General features: G+C 37.4%; 1 protein-coding gene across 1 annotated transcript in view; it reads left to right on the plus strand.

The window, feature by feature from the left end:
- ALK (ALK receptor tyrosine kinase) overlaps positions 1–18,803 on the plus strand; it is a 388,017-nt gene that overhangs the window by 212,403 nt on the left and 156,811 nt on the right. Inside the window, exons 4-5 of the mRNA XM_040351843.1 lie at positions 6,100–6,207; positions 11,926–12,026. Of these exons, the coding sequence (XP_040207777.1) occupies positions 6,100–6,207; positions 11,926–12,026 (209 nt within the window). The remainder of the gene's footprint in view (positions 1–6,099; positions 6,208–11,925; positions 12,027–18,803) is intronic.

Consider the following 18,803-nt stretch of genomic DNA (forward strand, 5'->3'; position numbering starts at 1 on the left):
GGACATCCTCAAACGGAAGGTGGAGGAGCGCGAGGTCTCTAACACCCACCAGCTCTGTGATGTCATCATGGAGGAGGGGAAGAGGACTCCAGTGGTAACCTGTGAAGCTCTGGTGACCTCCATGCCCAAGAGGGTTATAAATAATGGCGGCCACACAAAATATCTACACTTTGGGCCCAATTTGGACATTTTCACTTAGGGGTGTACTGACTTTTGTTGCCAGCGGTTTAGACATTAATGGCTGTGTGATGAGTTATTTTGATGGGACGGCAAATTTACACCGTTATACAAGCTGTACACTCACTACACAACATTGGAGATACAAAGTGTCATTTCTTCAGTGTTGTCACATGAAAAGATACAAGAAAATGTTTACAGAAATGTGAGGGGTGTACTTACTTATTTGAGATACTGGGTGTATGTATATTTTTTAAATAATTATAAAAATTAAAGAAAAAGCGAAATTTTGACATTTGCAGTGCTTCCTCTCATTGGTGTTCATTAGAATAGGGACCTCTTCTGCTAGGCATCAGTGGGAAGAATGTCCCTTACATTGGTGATCAGTGGGAAGAATGTTCCTTACATTGGTGATCAGTGGGAAGAATGTTCCTTACATTGGTGATCAGTGGGAAGAATGTCCCTTACATTGGTGATCAGTGGGAAGAATGTTCCTTACATTGGTGATCAGTGGGAAGAATGTTCCTTACATTGGTGATCAGTGGGAAGAATGTCCCTTACATTGGTGATCAGTGGGAAGAATGTTCCTTACATTGGTGATCAGTGGGAAGAATGTTCCTTACATTGGTGATCAGTGGGAAGAATGTCCCTTACATTGGTGGTCAGTGGGAAGAATGCTCCTTACATTGGTGATCAGTGAGAAGAATGTTCCTTACATTGGTGATCAGTGAGAAGAATGTTCCTTACATTGGTGATCAGTGGGAAGAATGTTCCTTACATTGGTGATCAGTGGGAAGAATGTCCCTTACATTGGTGATCAGTGAGAAGAATGTCCCTTACATTGGTGATCAGTGAGAAGAATGTTCCTTACATTGGTGATCAGTGGGAAGAATGTCCCTTACATTGGTGATCAGTGGGAAGAATGTCCCTTACATTGGTGATCAGTGGGAAGAATGTCCCTTACATTGGTGATCAGTGGGAAGAATGTCCCTTACATTGGTGATCAGTGAGAAGAATGTTCCTTACATTGGTGATCAGTGAGAAGAATGTCCCTTACATTGGTGATCAGTGAGAAGAATGTCCCTTACATTGGTGATCAGTGAGAAGAATGTTCCTTACATTGGTGATCAGTGAGAAGAATGTTCCTTACATTGGTGATCAGTGGGAAGAATGTCCCTTACATTGGTGATCAGTGGGAAGAATGTCCCTTACATTGGTGATCAGTGGGAAGAATGTCCCTTACATTGGTGATCAGTGAGAAGAATGTTCCTTACATTGGTGATCAGTGAGAAGAATGTCCCTTACATTGGTGATCAGTGAGAAGAATGTTCCTTACATTGGTGATCAGTGAGAAGAATGTTCCTTACATTGGTGATCAGTGAGAAGAATGTCCCTTACATTGGTGATCAGTGGGAAGAATGTCCCTTACATTGGTGATCAGTGAGAAGAATGTTCCTTACATTGGTGATCAGTGAGAAGAATGTTCCTTACATTGGTGATCAGTGAGAAGAATGTCCCTTACATTGGTGATCAGTGGGAAGAATGTCCCTTACATTGGTGATCAGTGGGAAGAATGTCCCTTACATTGGTGATCAGTGGGAAGAATGTTCCTAACATTGGTGATCAGTGAGAAGAATGTCCCTTACATTGGTGATCAGTGGGAAGAATGTCCCTTACATTGGTGATCAGTGGGAAGAATGTCCCTTACATTGGTGATCAGTGAGAAGAATGCTCCTTACATTGGTGATCAGTGAGAAGAATGCTCCTTACATTGGTGATCAGTGAGAAGAATGTTCCTTACATTGGTGATCAGTGGGAAGAATGTCCCTTACATTGGTGATCAGTGGGAAGAATGTTCCTTACATTGGTGATCAGTGAGAAGAATGTCCCTTACATTGGTGATCAGTGAGAAGAATGTCCCTTACATTGGTGATCAGTGAGAAGAATGTTCCTTACATTGGTGATCAGTGGGAAGAATGTCCCTTACATTGGTGATCAGTGAGAAGAATGTCCCTTACATTGGTGATCAGTGAGAAGAATGTTCCTTACATTGGTGATCAGTGAGAAGAATGTCCCTTACATTGGTGATCAGTGGGAAGAATGTCCCTTACATTGGTGATCAATGGGAAGAATGTTCCTTACATTGGTGATCAATGGGAGGCATAATTGCTCGTAGAACGGATAGAAACCCCTGGAGTGACCCTAGAATTTTATGGAACCCTAGTTGAGAAAAGTTGGTGTGACTCTGGACAGCACGGTCCGTTCTTTATGTCATGGTCCCCCTGTGCCCCTGATGTTCCGGAGTACCCCGGCCCTCTTCCCTTAGAGTTCCAGCAGCCTAGAAGATCAGGACCCCCAGTCCGTACATCAGCCCCATTATACGACCAACACATATTATAAATCGTCTCACATTGCCCGTGTTATACCGGCTCATGTCACATACAAAGACATGGATTTTTCTAAAAGACGGATAATGGGCAAAAATAAACCGATTTTAACCCCCCGGAGCGCCATCTATGGGAGGTTATTTTCACGTCATTCGAAAATGAAGTCTTCTGCAGAGATGGCGTAATCTGCGAACATTAAAATGATTTTCCTAAATCCAGCCCGGTGTCTCCTTCTGTGCCAAACGATGTTTTTATCTATAATCTCGGCCTATTAAACTCCCGAAAATGTCCCCGAAAATAAGAAGTAAAAGCCTCTTTCTGTTCTTGAGCCGGGGGCCAATGCGCCACGCCGCGTGTCGAGGTGGACACCTTGGGAACTTTAACATGGACATTTCTGTGACTTTACAACACGTTCCCAGCTTGTTACAATGTACGACTGTATCATTTATCAGAAGGACTTCATCTTTTATCATTAACCCCTTTTCACCTAACAGCCCCCCCCCCCACCCCCAACAACACTGTAAGTGGGTATACCCCTAAGGGGCAGGAAGGACTTTCCCGAAGACGTGGCCACTCCTACTAAGAGTGCTGATTGCCACTTCAAACAAGCTGCTAAAGAACTAAATTCAAATATTCGTAAATCCGTAAATTAAAATATTCCTAAATCCGAAAATTATAATATTTGAAGATTCAAATGTTTAAAAATGTGGAAATTCGTAAATTCAAATATTTGAATATTGGAATGTTTAAAAATGTGGAAATTCGTAAATTCAAATTTTCGTAAATTCAAATATTTGAATATTTGAATGTTTAAAAATTTGGAAATTCGTAAATTCAAATATTCCTAAATCCATAAATTCATATATTTGAATATTCGAATGTTTAAAAATGTGGAGATTCGTAAATTCAAATATTCCTAAATCCGTAAATTCAAATATTTGAATATTAGAATGTTTAAAAATTTGGAAATTCGTAAATTCAAATATTCCTAAACCCGTAAATTCAAATATTTGAATATTCGAATGTTTAAAAAATGTGGAAATTCGTAAATTCAAATATTTATAAATATGTAAATTCAAATATTTGAATATTCAAGTGTTTAAAAATTCGTAAATTCAAATATTTGGAAATTCAAAAATCCGAACATACAAAAATCCAAAAATAAGAACGAAAGTTAAATAAAAATCTTTTATCATTAACCCCTTTTCACCTAACAGCCCCCCCCCCCCCAACAACCCTGTAAGTGGGTATACCCCTAAGGGGCAGGAAGGACTTTCCCGAAGACGTGGCCACTTCTACTAAGAGTGCTGATTGCCACTTCAAACAAGCTACTAAAGAACTAAATTCAAATATTCCTAAATACATAAATTCAAATATTTGAATATTCGAATGTTTAAAAATTCGTAAATCCGTAAATTCAAATATTTGAATATTCAAATGTTCAAAAATTTGGTTAAAAAAGGAGGGGGAACAAAAAAGCACTCACATTTGCCAACATCCGTAATATTGAATAGGGGAAAAGGTTACTGCTAGGGGCAGTGACAGGACGGACTTTTAAGGCAAGACGGGAACACAGGATTTAGAAAAATATATATACTTTTAATTACAAAAAATACGGTAAGGTACATAAAAAACATATAGAGTATACATTCAATTGCAAAATATCCTTTCGTCTACGCGTTTCGCCTTTTGGCTTCCTCAGGACGAGGTAGGAGAATTTTGACAGTGAGACATTAAAGCGGTGTTTTACCCTGCAGAACAACTTTTTAGCATAAAATTCGGCATAGTAGCACGAGCTACAGTATGCCTGTCTTAATTTTTTTATCCCCGTACTCCCTGTTATATCGTACATAGAAGATTCCGACTGCCCGCGGGGAATGGGCATTCCTTTCAAGAGGGAGGGTGATTGACGGCCGGCTCTGGCACGTCACGCTCCCCGAAGACAGCCGGAGTAGGTCTCGGCTCTTCACGGCGCCTGTGCACAGGCGCCGTGAAGAGCCAAGCCTATTTCGGCTATTTCCGGAGAAGCGTGACGCGCCAGAGCCGGCCGTCAATCACCTTCCGTCTGGATTGGAACGCCCATTCCCCGTGGGCAGTCGGAATCTTCTATGTACGATATAACAGTGAGTACGGGGATAAAAAAATGAAGACAGGCATACTGTAGCTCGCGCTACTATGCCGAATTTTATGCTAGAAGAAAAAAAAAATGTTTTTTTTTTTTATAGGGTGAACCCCCGCTTTAAGTATTTCATTAATCAGAATGATCATCAGCCATCCATTGCACCGAGGACGTTTAAAATCGCAGGCGTACCATCAATAATTTATATGCAGCTTATACGGCCAGACGTAGAGGAGTTCCTCTAAATGACATCAAAAACACGTCTAATCCGTCGACAAGAATGAGATCTAGAAGGTAGCCAGAGCATCAGAAAAAGCCGGGACCACAGGAGCAGGGGGCGAGGCCAGAGTGGGAAATATATCCAAGTTAGGCAGCCACAGTGCACCATCCGTTATAGGAAGAACCATAAGGTTAAGGGCCTCTCGGATGAAGAGATGTCACACGTCCCGGGGGGATAGCCTATGCTATACGTGACTTTGGGACTATGTGATTGTAAGACGATGGGAATATGGAACTATGGACTATAGGACTGTGGACTCTGGAATGTGGGACTAATGGACAATGTGACTGTAGTACTATGGGAATATGGACTATGGAACTGTGGGAATATTGGACTGTGGACTATGGAATATGGGACTATTGGCTACGGGACTATGACTATAAGAATATGAGACTGTGGGACTAATGGACTGTGAGACTATGAGATTGTGGGACTATGGGACTCTTTACCAATGAATTTAGGGACTCTGTAATATCGGTCTATGTGACTGTAGGACGATGGGAATATGAGACTATGGAACTATGGACTATAGGACTGATGGAATATGGGACTAATGGACTATGTGACTGTAGGACTATGGGACTGTGAGATTATTGGACTGTGGGACTATGGAATATGGGACTATTGGCTATGGGAATATGAAACTGTGGTTTATGGGACTATGGACTGTGGGACTATAGGCTAGGGACTACTGGACTATGGGATGTGTAGTGCGCACAGAGCTACAACGAACATTCACCGCTCATTCCAAAGAAACAGAAGTGAGGGGGAAGAGGAGAGGTCCGGGGGATCACTAAGGACAATACAAGGAGGTAATAAATAATTGAATGAGAACAGATTAGAGGGCGGATAAGTAGAGGACGGATTATTATTGGAGGGTAAGGATGTGGTTTGGCCGGGTCCCTACAGGACATTAGGAAAATCCCCCTGAGGTCTCTGATTGGCCGGCGAAGAATCCCCCTGACCAATGACAAGTCTTCAGTCTCCATCCAAACCCACAAACAGTGGGAGGGATTTGGTCTTGTGGGTGGAGTCAGCAGTAACAATGTTCTCACTTCCCGGGGCGGATCCAATGATGAGAGGCGTGTCCCCGGGGGGCAGAAATCTCACCTCTTCTCTCCGTGTGTCACCCGCAGGAAATCTCCCCCCCGGGTTTTACTGCATGTTCGAAGACGGCAGCTGCGGGTGGACGTTGGACCCCCACACCTCACTCTGGCGGATCGGGAATCTGGAGGAGTCGGAAGGTAATGAGTCTGGGATTGTAGGGGGAGGGGCAATATATTACAGGAGGGGATTTCTCTGTGTCAATGTTTTTATATTTTATTTAAATAAAATATTTATTTTACCCCCCCCCCCCTTTAACACTTTCGCTGCCAGAGACGTTTTTTTTTTTTTACATCCAAGCCTGAAGTTTACATAAAACTCCCAAAACACGATATCATTTCTGAAAGCAGAGACCCCAGAGAATAAAATAGCGGTAGTTCCAATTTCTTTTACATCACACGATATTACTACAAAGGTCTAGGAAATTTGAAAAGTGAATTTTATTAGACATTCATTTCATTCTCAATTTGTTTTTTAAATTGTTAATTCAGAAATATCCGAATTAACTAAAATCTGTTTAACGAATTTCAAATATTTGTAGATTGGTAAATTAAAAAATTTGGAAATTCGTAAATTCAAATATTTGAATATTCAAATGTTTAATAATTTGGAAATTCGTAAATTAAAAATATTCGTAAATCTGTAAATTCAAATATTTGAATATTCGAATGTTCAAAAATTTGGAAATTCAAAAATCCGAACATACAAAAATCTTAAAATAAGAACGAAAGTTAAATAAAAAAAACGAAAAAAACAAAAATAAAAATAAAAATCTTAAATTTCAAAAAATTGAAAATTTGAAAATCTTAAATTCAAATATTTCAAAATTCGTAAGTTCAAAAATCCGAACATACAAAAATCCAATTCGTGGAAATTGGTAAATTCAAATATTCCTAAATCCGTAAATTAAAATATTTGAATATTCGAATGTCTAAAAATTTGTAAATTCAAATATTCGTAAATCCGTGAATTAAAATATTTGAATATTCAAATGTTCAAAAATTTGGAAATTCAAAAATCCGAACATACAAAAATAAGAACGAAAGTTAAATAAAAAAATGGAAAAAACAAAAATAAAAATCTTAAATTTAAAAAAATGGAAAATTTGAAAATCTTAAATTTTAATATTTGTATATTCGAATGTTCAAAAATCCGTAAATTCAAATATTCCTAAATCCGTAAATTCAAATATTTGAATATTTGAATGTTTAAAAATTCGTAAGTTCAAAAATCCGAACATACAAAAATCAAATTCGTAAATTCGTGGAAATTGGTAAATTCAAATATTCCTAAATCCGTAAATTCAAATATTTGAATATTCGAATGTTTAAAAATTTGGAAATTCGTAAATTCAAATATTCATAAATACGTAAATATAAATATTTGAATATTAGAATGTTTAAAAATTTGGAAATTCGTAAATTAAAATATTCCTAAATACGTAAATTCAAATATTTGAATGTTTAAAAATGTGGAAATTCAAATATTCGTAAATCCGTAAATTGAAATGTTTGAATATTCGAATGTTTAAAAATTTGTAAATTCATAAATTCAAATATTTGAATATTCGAATGTTTAAAAAGTCGTAAGTTCAAAAATCCAAACATACAAAAATCCAATTCGTAAATTCGTAGAAATTGGTAAATTCAAATATTCCTAAATCCGTAAATTCAAATATTTGAATATTCGAATGTTTAAAAATTTGGAAATTCGTAAATTCAAATATTCCTAAATCCGTAAATTCAAATATTTGAATATTCGAATGTTTAAAAATGTGGAAATTCAAATATTCGTAAATTGAAATGTTTGAATATTGAAATGTTTACAAATTTGGAAATTCATAAATTCAAATATTTGAATATTCGAATGTTTAAAAACTCGTAAGTTCAAAAATCCGAACATACAAAAATCCAATTCGTAAATTCGTAGAAATTGGTAAATTCAAATATTCCTAAATCCGTAAATTCAAATATTTGAATATTCGAATGTTTAAAAATCTGGAAATTCAAATATTCGTAAATCCGTAAATTTAAATGTTTGAATGTTTAAAAATTTGGAAATTCGTAAATTCAAATATTCCTAAATCCGTAAATTCAAATATTTGAATATTCTAATGTTTAAAAATTTGGAAATTCGTAAATTCAAATATTCCTAAATCCGTAAATTCAAATATTTGAATATTCGAATGTTTAAAAATTTGTAAGTTCAAAAATCCAAACATACAAAAATCCAAAAATAAGAACGAAAGTTAAATAAAAAAAACAAAAACCAAAAATAAAAATAAAAGTCTTAAATTAAAAAATTGAAAATTGGAAAATTTGGAAATCTTAAATAATAACTAACTAATAATAACTAAATATTAAATTATAGGTATTGGAATTTCCTTTCAATTTTGGCTGTTGGAGAACGTAACGAATACAAATTTATCCGAAATAACAAATGCCGTATCTAAATAGATGGAACGGAACAAATTAATAATAATAAATAACAATAATAATAAAACCTTTTTATTTTTATTATTAATAATTTATTCCTTTCCATTTGTTTAGATGCAGCGTTCCTTATTTCGGATAATTTGTAACTTTGGATAAATTCGTATTCGTTACAATCTCCAACAGGCAAATTTGAAAGGAAATTCCAAGACTTATAATGTAATAGTTATATATATTATTAGTTATTATTTGGAATTTTGGGATTTTCGTTCGTTCAAATTTTTGTTCTTATTTTCAGACTTTTGAATTTCTGAATTTTCGAATTTAAGAATCTTTGAATTTCTGGATGAATGAAGAGGAGACAGAGGCCCTCCTGTTCATGAGTAAACGGAATCATAGTAAACACAATTTGCTCTGCTTCAGCTATGAATGGACACAGGTGCGATCCGTACCGATCGCTCACTGTGTCCAATTCAGACAAAAAAGGGGCTGGCAAATGACATAATTGTCGGCCCCTTCCTCCACTTTCCATCCGCCTGTGTGTCCGCAGCAGTGGGTGGAAGAGGGTAGTTGGCAGCACTGTGGAAGGATGAGGGGGGTCCCAGGCACACAGCCCTGGACGATGCACTGTGTCTGTGTCTCTCCTTCAGCAGCTGCAGGCTGGCGGTGAGGGAGAGGGGGAGAAACCGGCTTTCAGCTGCTGGAAGGAGAGACTCAGACACAGTGCATCGTTCTGTAATTGTCCTCCCGTCCCGCCACACTGATCCCCCTGTTGTCCAGGCCCCCCTGTGCGTCTGGGCCCCCTACAGGAGGTCCGGTGGTACCCCCCTATTGGCGGCCCTGGTTGCAGCTTTCCTCTATTCTACTATGGGAGCCCCAATGGCTTTTAAAAGCATGGCAGGCTTTCTAATTAGCAAGCCCAGTATCAGATTGTTGTTGCCTTCCTCTGGATAAGTTCTGTATCCCGAGATTTATTCTATTTGTTTCTTCTCTCTATTGGTTGAACTTTATAGAGTTGTGTCATCCAGACTACGTAACTAAATCCCCGATAGCCATTCGTATGAAACATTAGAGCTCTGCAGAGGCACCGCAGAGGTGTAGTGACCAGCAGAGGGAGCCACAGTGCCCAGTGGGGGGCGCCGGCATCTCACACACCAGGAAGGGTCAGATATTGATGATACTTCAGTGTAGATCTGTAAGAGAATGACGATCGCAAGTCCCAGGATGATCGACGCCGAGTATTCTTCTTCTTCTTCTTAGTTACAGGCTGCTTTATATTTTATTTATAATAATAATGATATGGTCTCTTTCTTCATTTTACTATTTTTGCAAAATCAGATCACATTTTCTCTCTTCTCTCTTTTCTCCTCTTCTTTCTTCTCTTCTCTCTCTCCTCTCTTTTCTCCTCTTCTCTCTTATATCCTCTCATCTGCCCTCTTCTCTCCTTTCTTCTCTCTAATCTCATTTCTCTTTTCTTTCTCTTCTATTTCCCCTTTTCATCTCTTCTCTGTTCTCTTCTCTTTTCTCCTCTTCTTCATCCTCCTCTTCTCTTCTTCCTTTTCTCCTCTCCTCTTTTCTTCTCTTTTTCTCTTTTCTGCTCTTCTCACTTCTCTCATCTTCTTCATTCTCCCTTTTTATCTCCTCTTTTCTTCTTCTCTCTTCTCTTTTCTCTTCGTCTCTTATTTTGCCTCTCCTCTCCGGTCTTCTCTTCTCTCTATTCTCCTCTTCTCTTTTCTATCATCTCCTCTCTGTTCTCTTTTCTTGTCTTGTTTTTCCTTCATCTCTTCCCTTTTCTCTCCCCTTCTGTCTTTTCTCATCTCTCCTCTACTCTCTTCTTCCCTCTTCTCTCATCTCTATTCTACTATACTCTTTTTTTTCTTCTCTTTCCTTCTCTTCTCTTTTTTTCTCTCATCTTCTCCGTTCTCCTCTTTTCTCATCTCGCCTCTCTTTTCTCCTCTCCCCTCCTTTCTTCTATCCTCTTCTCTTTCATCTCTCTTTTCTCTTCTCTCCTCTTTTTACCTCCTCTCTGTTCTCTCTTCTTTTCGCCTCTTCTCCATTCTCCCTTTATCTCTCCTCTTCTCTCTTTTCGCCTCTCATTTCTCCTCTTCTCTTTTCTACCATGTTTCTCTCTTCTCTCATCTTTTCATCTCCTCTCTGTTCTCTTCTCTTCTTGTATGTTCTTCCTTCATATCTCCTCTTCTCTTTTCTCTCCCCTTCTTTCTTTTCTCATCTCTCCTCGTCTCTCTTCTTTCCTCTTCTCATTTCTCCTCTTCTCTCTTCTATCCTCTTTTTTCTTCTCTTTTCTCTTTTCTTGTCTTCTTGCTTCTCTCATCTTCTCTGATCTCCCTTCTCTCCTCTCTTCTAATCTTCTCGCCTCTCTTTTCTCCTTTCCCCTCCTCTCTTTTCTCCTCTTTTCTATAATTTTCTCACTTTTCTCTTCTCTCCTCTTTGTACCTCCTCTCTGTTCTCTTTTAATCTCTCCTCTTCTTTAATCTCTCCTCTTCTCTCTTCTGTTCTCTTCTCTTCTTCTATCTTTTCTCCTCTCCATGCTTTTCTCATCTTCTCTGTTCTCCATTCTTCTGTCCTCTTTTCTCGTCTCTTTTCTCTCCTCTGCTCTTTTCTATCATCTTTTCTTTTCTTCACCATTCTCCCTTTATCTCTATTCTTCTCTATTTTCTCCTCTTCTCTCTTTTGTCTTCTATTCTCTTTTCTCTTCTTCTCTTCTTTCTTCTCTCTTTCTCCTCTTCTCTGTTCTCCCTTTATCTCTCCTCTTCTCTCTTTTCTCCTCTTCTCCGTTCTCCCTTTATCTCTCCTCTTCTCTTTCCTCCTCGTCTCTCTTTCCTCCTCGTCTCACTTTTCTCCTCGTCTCACTTTTCTCTTCTTCTCTCTTTTCTCCTCTTCTCCGTTCTCCCTTTATCTCTCCTCTTCTCTTTTCTCCTCGTCTCTCTTTCCTCCTTGTCTCTCTTTTCTCCTCTTCTCTCTTTTCTCCTCTTCTCTCTTTTCTCTTCTTCTCTCTTTTCTCTTCTTCTCTCTTTTCACCTCTTCATCTCTCCTCTTCTCTCTTTTCTCCTCTTCTCTCTTTTCTCCTCTTCTCCGTTCTCCCTTTATTTCTCCTCTTCTCTTTTCTCCTTGTCTCTCTTTTCTCCTCTTCTCTCTCTTTTCTCCTCTTCTCTCTTTTTTCTCCCCCTCTCTCTCTTTTCTCCTCTTCTCCGTTCTCCCTTTATCTCTCCTCTTCTCTTTTCTCTTCTTCTCTCTTTTTTCTCCTCTTCTTTTTTTTCCTCTTCTCTCGTTTCTCCTCTTCTCCGTTCTCCCTTTATCTCTCCTCTTCTCTCTTTTTTTTCTCCTCTCCTCTCTTCTCTTTTCTCCCTTTTTCTCCTCTCTTCTCTCTTTTCTCCCTTTTTCTCCTCTCCTCTCTTGGTCACGCAGATTCTGTGCTCCTCCTGAACACCAGAGACTCACCGATATTGCAGAGTTCTGTAATGACCAACGTGCTCTTCCCATCCCCCCTGAAGAACGCCACCTGCGAGGTAAGTGACGCCATGGCAGAAAATCTGTACTGGAAATAAACGGTCGGAACTCCCAACAAAGACCGACCAACACTCTTCTAAGGAAGAGAGGTCATGTGACTACATGCAGACCCCGCCTCCTTTTCATTTTTTTTAAACTTTCTTTCTTCTATTTAAATCTGGTGATCCAGTCAGCAAGTCTGTTTTTTTTTTTTTTTTACAAGCTCAAGCTCACCAGCAGAACATATCAGTTTACTACACATGTGCAGTTCATTTCGTTTTTCAGAAATCCGAATGTATCCGAATTTATGAATTGGAATAGTAGCGAATTTAAACGAATCCGAAATAATGAAAAAAAATTAAATTTCAAAAAATTCAAATTTCAAAAAATTCAAATTTCAAAAATTCAAATTTCAAAAATTCAAATTTTAAAATTTCAAATTTCAAAAATTCAAATTTCAAATTCAAATTCAAATAGTTTTCCATAATAAAATAGAAAATAAAGGAATAGAATAGAAAAATAAAAATACAGTTTTTTATTCTATTCATTTATTTTCTATTTATTTGTGTTCTCTTTGAAACTTGGAAAACTATTCAAAGTCGAATAGTTTTCAAATTAAAAATTAAAAACTTAAAATTTTAATACAAATACGTTTTGAATTCAAATAGTTTTCCCATTTCAAAAGAGAATAAAATAGAATAGAAAATTAAAGGAATAAAATAGAAAAATACATTTTTATTCTATTCTTTTATTTTCTATTTTATTCTCTTTGGAAATTGGAAAATGTTTCGAATTCAAATAGTTTTGCAAATTTACAAAGAGAATAAAATAGAATAGAAAATAAAGGAATAGAACAGAAAAAAAATATTATTATTTTATTTCTATTCTATTCCCCTTATTTTCTTTTTTAGAAAATCAAAAACTTTTCAAATTCAAAACATTTTCGAATATTTTTCCAATAAAAGAAAAAATATATAAATATATAAAAAAAATTCTATTTTATTTTCTATTTTTTTTTTATTGGAAAAATATTCGAAAATGTTTTGAATTTAAAAAAGTTTTTGATTTTCTAAAAAAGAAAATAAAGGAATAGAATAGAAATAAAATAATAATTTATTTATTTTTCTGTTCTATTCCTTTATTTTCTATTCTATTTTATTCTCTTTGGAAATTTGCAAAACTATTTGAATTTGAAAAGTTTTCCAATTTCCAAAGAGAATAAAATAAAATAGGAAATAAAGGAATAGAATAAAAAAATATATATAATTAATAATTAATATAATTAAATATAATATATAAATGTATAATTTTTTTCTATTCTATTCCTTTATTTTATTTTCTATTATAATTAATTATATTATATATATTTTTTTATTCTATTCCTTTATTTCCTATTTTATTTTATTTTCTTTAGAAATTGGATAACTATTTGTTATTTAGGATTCCTTTCAATTTGGTACTATTCTAAGTCTTAAATTCGGATACATCCAACTTTCCAAAAAAAGTAAACGAAGTGCACATGCCTACAAGAGGCCAGATCACCAGGTGAAAACAGGGGGGGTCAAGCTAAAACATTTATAAATACATAAATAAATAAACAAAAAAAATCTAAAATAAATAAATACATAAATAAATAAAACAAAAAAAATGCTAAGAAATAAATACATAAATAAATAAATAAAACAAAAATAAATGTAAAAATAAATAAATAAATACATACATAAATAAAACAAAAAAAGCGCTAATAAATAAATAAATACATACATACATACATACATACATAAATAAATAAATACATAAATACAGGTAAATAAAACAAAAATAAATTAAAAAATAAAATAAATAAATACATAAATAAATAAATAAAACCAAAAAATGCTAAGAAATAAATAAATACATACATGCATAAATAAATACATAAATAAATAAATAAAACAAAAATAAATGTAAAAATAAATAAATAAATAAATACAGGTAAATAAAACAAAAAAAATAAAAAAATACATAAATAAATAAAACAAAAAAAATGCTAAGAAATAAATAAATACATACATGCATAAATAAATACATAAATAAATAAATAAAACAAAAATAAATGTAAAAATAAATAAATAAATACAGGTAAATAAAACAAAAATAAATTAAAAAATAAATAAATAAATACAACAAAAAAAATGCTAAGAAATAAATACATACATACATGCATAAATAAATACATAAATAAATAAAACAAAAATAAATGTAAAAATAAATAAATACATAAATAAATAAAACAAAAAAAGCGCTAATAAATAAATAAATACATAAATAAAAACAAAAATAAATTTAAAAATAAATAAATAAATACATAAATAAATAAATAAAACAAAAAAAGCGCTAATAAATACATACATAAAGAAATAAATACATAAATACAGGTAAATAAAACAAAAATAAATTAAAAAATAAATACATAAATAAATAAATAAAACAAAAAAAGCGCTAATAAATAAATAAATACATACATACATAAATAAATAAATAAAACAGAAATAAATAAAAAAATAAATAAATACCTAAATAAATAGATAAAAAAAAAAAAATGCAGCCGCCACATCTAATAATTGATAAGAGGTAATATATTACACCGACTTTATACCGCCTTTGATTTTCACCCTTTAATACACCTCACCTCTTTTTTTTTTATGTCTCTACTTGCCGGCTTTAAATAAAATAGGCAACACGCGTTCAACTCTAATTTGTTCTAGAAATAAACCGCAGGTATCCGCCGCGGCCGCCATGAATAATATATAAAGTACAACTGGCGGTTTAGAAAAACGCAGCAACAAGATTTTTACATATAAAAAAAAGCTCTTTAATAATTAAATCCCCCCCACAGGGGGCCTCTTTGTTCCGTTGAAGAGCTCTGAAATACGTTCCCGTGAAACGCTCGGCGCCGCCGCGTTCCTCCATACATCAGCTTTTTTTGTGGAGCGGTAATTAAACTGAAGCCGCCAACACAATCTTTTTTAGCGGTCCCTTCAGGATTGTGTAATGTAAATATTAGCCGATGTGCGAAAACCACATTTTCCCGGGAATTCTCCTCATTTTCTCTCGTCGGGTGGAAACTTTTATTGGCTTGTGATTGGCAATGTGAGGTGCTGAGGTTGTCCGCAATGGCGGGATGGTAGGTGGGCGGAGCTCAGAACGTCTAAGATCTTCCTACTGGGAATTAGTTTGAAAAAAACGCTGTGCAAATATTTTGTGACGTAAAAAATGGCAACACCCCCCCATTTTATTCTCTAGGGCCTCTGCTTAAAAAAAAAAATATATATATGTTTGAAAAAAACGCTGCGCAAATATTTTGCGACATAAAAATGGCAACACCCCCCCCATTTTATTCTCTAGGGCCTCTGCTTAAAAAATATATATATATAAAAAACATAGGGGGAGATTTAGGGGCAGATCCACAAAAGAATTGCGGCGGCGTATCTATTGATACGCCGGCGTAATTTTAAATTTCCTGCGTCGTATCTTTGTTTTGTATCTACAAAACAAGATACGACGGCATCTGGGCTCGATCCGACAGGCGTACGTCTTAGTACGCCGTCGGATCGTAGATGCAATTTTTCGGCGGCCGCTAGGTGTCGAAATTTGAATTTTTTACGTCGTTTGCATAAGTCGTTCGCGAATAGGGATTTGCGTAAAATGACGTCACCGTCGTAAGCATTGGCTTGTTCGTTTACGTCGGGTCACGACGTATTTACATAAAACACGCCCCCATTACATCCATTTGAATTCCGCGTCATTACGCCGCCAAAGATACACTACGCCACCGTAACTTTCGGCGCAAATTCTTTGAGGATTTGACAAAAAAAAATAAGTTACGGCGGCGTAGTGTATCTTAGATACGCTGCGCCCGGCGGAAAGATGCGCGGAGGTACGGGAATCTGCCCCTTAGGCTTTACTCACACCTGAGCAATCAATCTGAATATCGGGGGGGCGGAGTCGTCGCGATTCTGCCCGCAATTCCAAATCGCGGCGAATCACTGGACGCTTGTGCGATTTCTACTTAATGGCACCCCCCCCCCCCCAATTGTGCTACGATTTTTCACCGCACGATAAATCGCAACACTTGTCATTTAAAAGAAGCTCCTTTTGAGCGTCAAGCGTGTTGCGATTTGCCGCAATGGCGCGGTCATGCAACAATGTACACAAATAAGTTTATAAAATGTATATCCTCCCCCCTCCCCCATAAATAGGAGCTTTCTTTTGCGATTTGCCGCAATTGCAGCACGATTTATCGCGGGAAAATTGCGGCACGTTTGAGGTGCCATTAAGAAGTAACGGCATAGCACAAGTGTTTCCTGCGATTAGTTGCGGTTTGCAATTGCGGGGAGGGTGGGGGGTAGATATATATATATTTTTTTATTTTTTATTATTATTTTATTTACATTGTGACTTCATTTTATTTATTGATTTATATTTTTATTAACCACTTCCCCCTTCACGAGCGGGCCATTTTTTTTTTTGCAATGTGGCACTGCGTTACTTTAAATGACAATTGCGCGGTCAACTACTCTTCAGCTTGATCCCAACCAGGGGCGGACTGACAACTCATGATTATGGGGCCCCTGGGCAATAGGCGGTTATGGGGCCCCCTAGTGGCAAGGGGCCCTCGGGCAGTGCTCGAATGGTCAGGCCGCTCCTGATCCCAACCACTTGATACCCACCTTTGGCTTGTTTACTGCTTATGCTTGTGCTCGATTCCAACTTTCTATATCTGCTACTGGACCCGACTTGCTCACCTCCGGGGTGGGGTGATCCTGAGGACCGCGACCTGGTGCTAACATGCAGCAAAAACCATCCTCACCATCAGGATCTCTGGTCTGATCTCTGGGGAATACCAGTTAGTACTTAGACCCCGCACCTCGAGTGAGCCCATGTCATCCGCCAGGGTGACCTGCTTGTATGACTATCCAGCTGGTCGGTGGGACCCTCTCTACTGCTATAGCTGCTGTTCTTTGAGCCTGAGCGTGACAGGGTGATGGGTTATGAGAGTAGCCAATGCAGAGACTCTGACTCAAGACACTGCCAACAATAGTGGACCTATGGTGGACCATAACCTATGCAGAGACTCTGACTCAAGACACTGCCAACTATGTTGGACCTCTGGTGGACCATAACCTATACAGAGACTCTGACTCAAGACACTGCCAACAATGGTGGACCATAACCTATACAGAGACTCTGACTCAAGACACTGCCAACAATGGTGGACCATACCCTATACAGAGACTCTGACTCAAGACACTGCCAACAATGGTGGACCCATGGTGGACCATAACCTATGCAGAGACTCTGACTCAATACACTGCCAACTATGGTGGACCATAACCTATACAGAGACTCTGACTCAAGACACTGCCAACTATGCAGAGACTCTGACGCAAGACACTGCCAAAAATGGTGGACCTAAGGTGTACTATAACCTGTACAGAGACTCTGACTCAAAACACCGCCAACAATGGTAGACCAAAACCTGTGCAGAGACTCTGACTCAAGACACTGCCAACAATGGTGGACCATAACCTATACAGAGACTCTGACTCAAGACACTGCCAACAATGGTGGACCTCTGGTGGACCAGAACCTATGCAGACACTCTGACTCAAGACACTGCCAACAATGGTGGACCGTAACCTATACAGAGACTCTGACTCAAGACACTGCCAACAATGGTGGACCCATGGTGGACCATAACCTATGCAGAGACTCTGACTCAAGACACTGCCAACTATGGTGGACCATAACCTATGCAGAGACTCTGACTCAAGACACTGCCAACAATGGTGGACCGTAACCTATACAGAGACTCTGACTCAAGACACTGCCAACAATGGTGGACCCATGGTGGACCATAACCTATGCAGAGACTCTGACTCAAGACACTGCCAACTATGGTGGACCATAACCTATGCAGAGACTCTGACTCAAGACACTGCCAAAAATGGTGGACCTATGGTGTACCATAACCTATACAGAGACTCTGACTCAAGACACTGCCAACTATGGTGGACCAATGGTGGACTGTGTGTTTTCTAGGTGCTAGGTCGGAGAAGGTCATAGAGGTGAGTCCGCAGGGAAGTTCACGTTGGTTCTCAAGGTTCCATAGTGGCACCACAAACTCTCCCGGTATTGTTCAGTAATGTAGTATAAAGTAAGGGTGACGGGCGGAATGCTGCCAGCCATGCCAGCCAATGCCAATCAGAAGCCCCCTACTGCCAATCTGACTTAGGGGGGGGGGGGTTCACGTTCTATCATACATTGCAGAATTTTCCTCCATCTCTTCATATTGACTTCTCTTTATTGCCTTGACATGATTACATTTTCAAGTCCTTAATGAAGCATATGGGTACTGCTGAGTGTAATTAACGTTTTAATTAAGAAAAGCATATGCCTGCCACTTCCCAGCACTACAGATACAAATGCATCGCGCCGCGTTCTCAGAATTCAGGATTAGATAGCCGGAAATAAAGAGAACCTGTCACATTAGTTCTTGAACAGAAAAGTAATTTCAGCCCCCCCTACCAACCCCCCCCCCCCCCTCGAAGTACAGGAGCACAGGAGCTCGTTCATATTCTCAGTATGTGCTATAACAGGTTTAACCCCTTCAATTACGAACACTTTACCCCCCTTTTCTGCCCAGGTCAATAATCAGCTTTCAGCGTTGACAACTGCGCGGTCATGCTACACTGTATCCATAGGACATTTTTATCATTTTGTTCACACAAATAACGTTGTGTTTTTTTTTTGGG

The sequence above is a fragment of the Rana temporaria genome, chromosome 4 (assembly GCF_905171775.1).
Source record: "Rana temporaria chromosome 4, aRanTem1.1, whole genome shotgun sequence".
Taxonomy (NCBI): domain Eukaryota; kingdom Metazoa; phylum Chordata; class Amphibia; order Anura; family Ranidae; genus Rana; species Rana temporaria.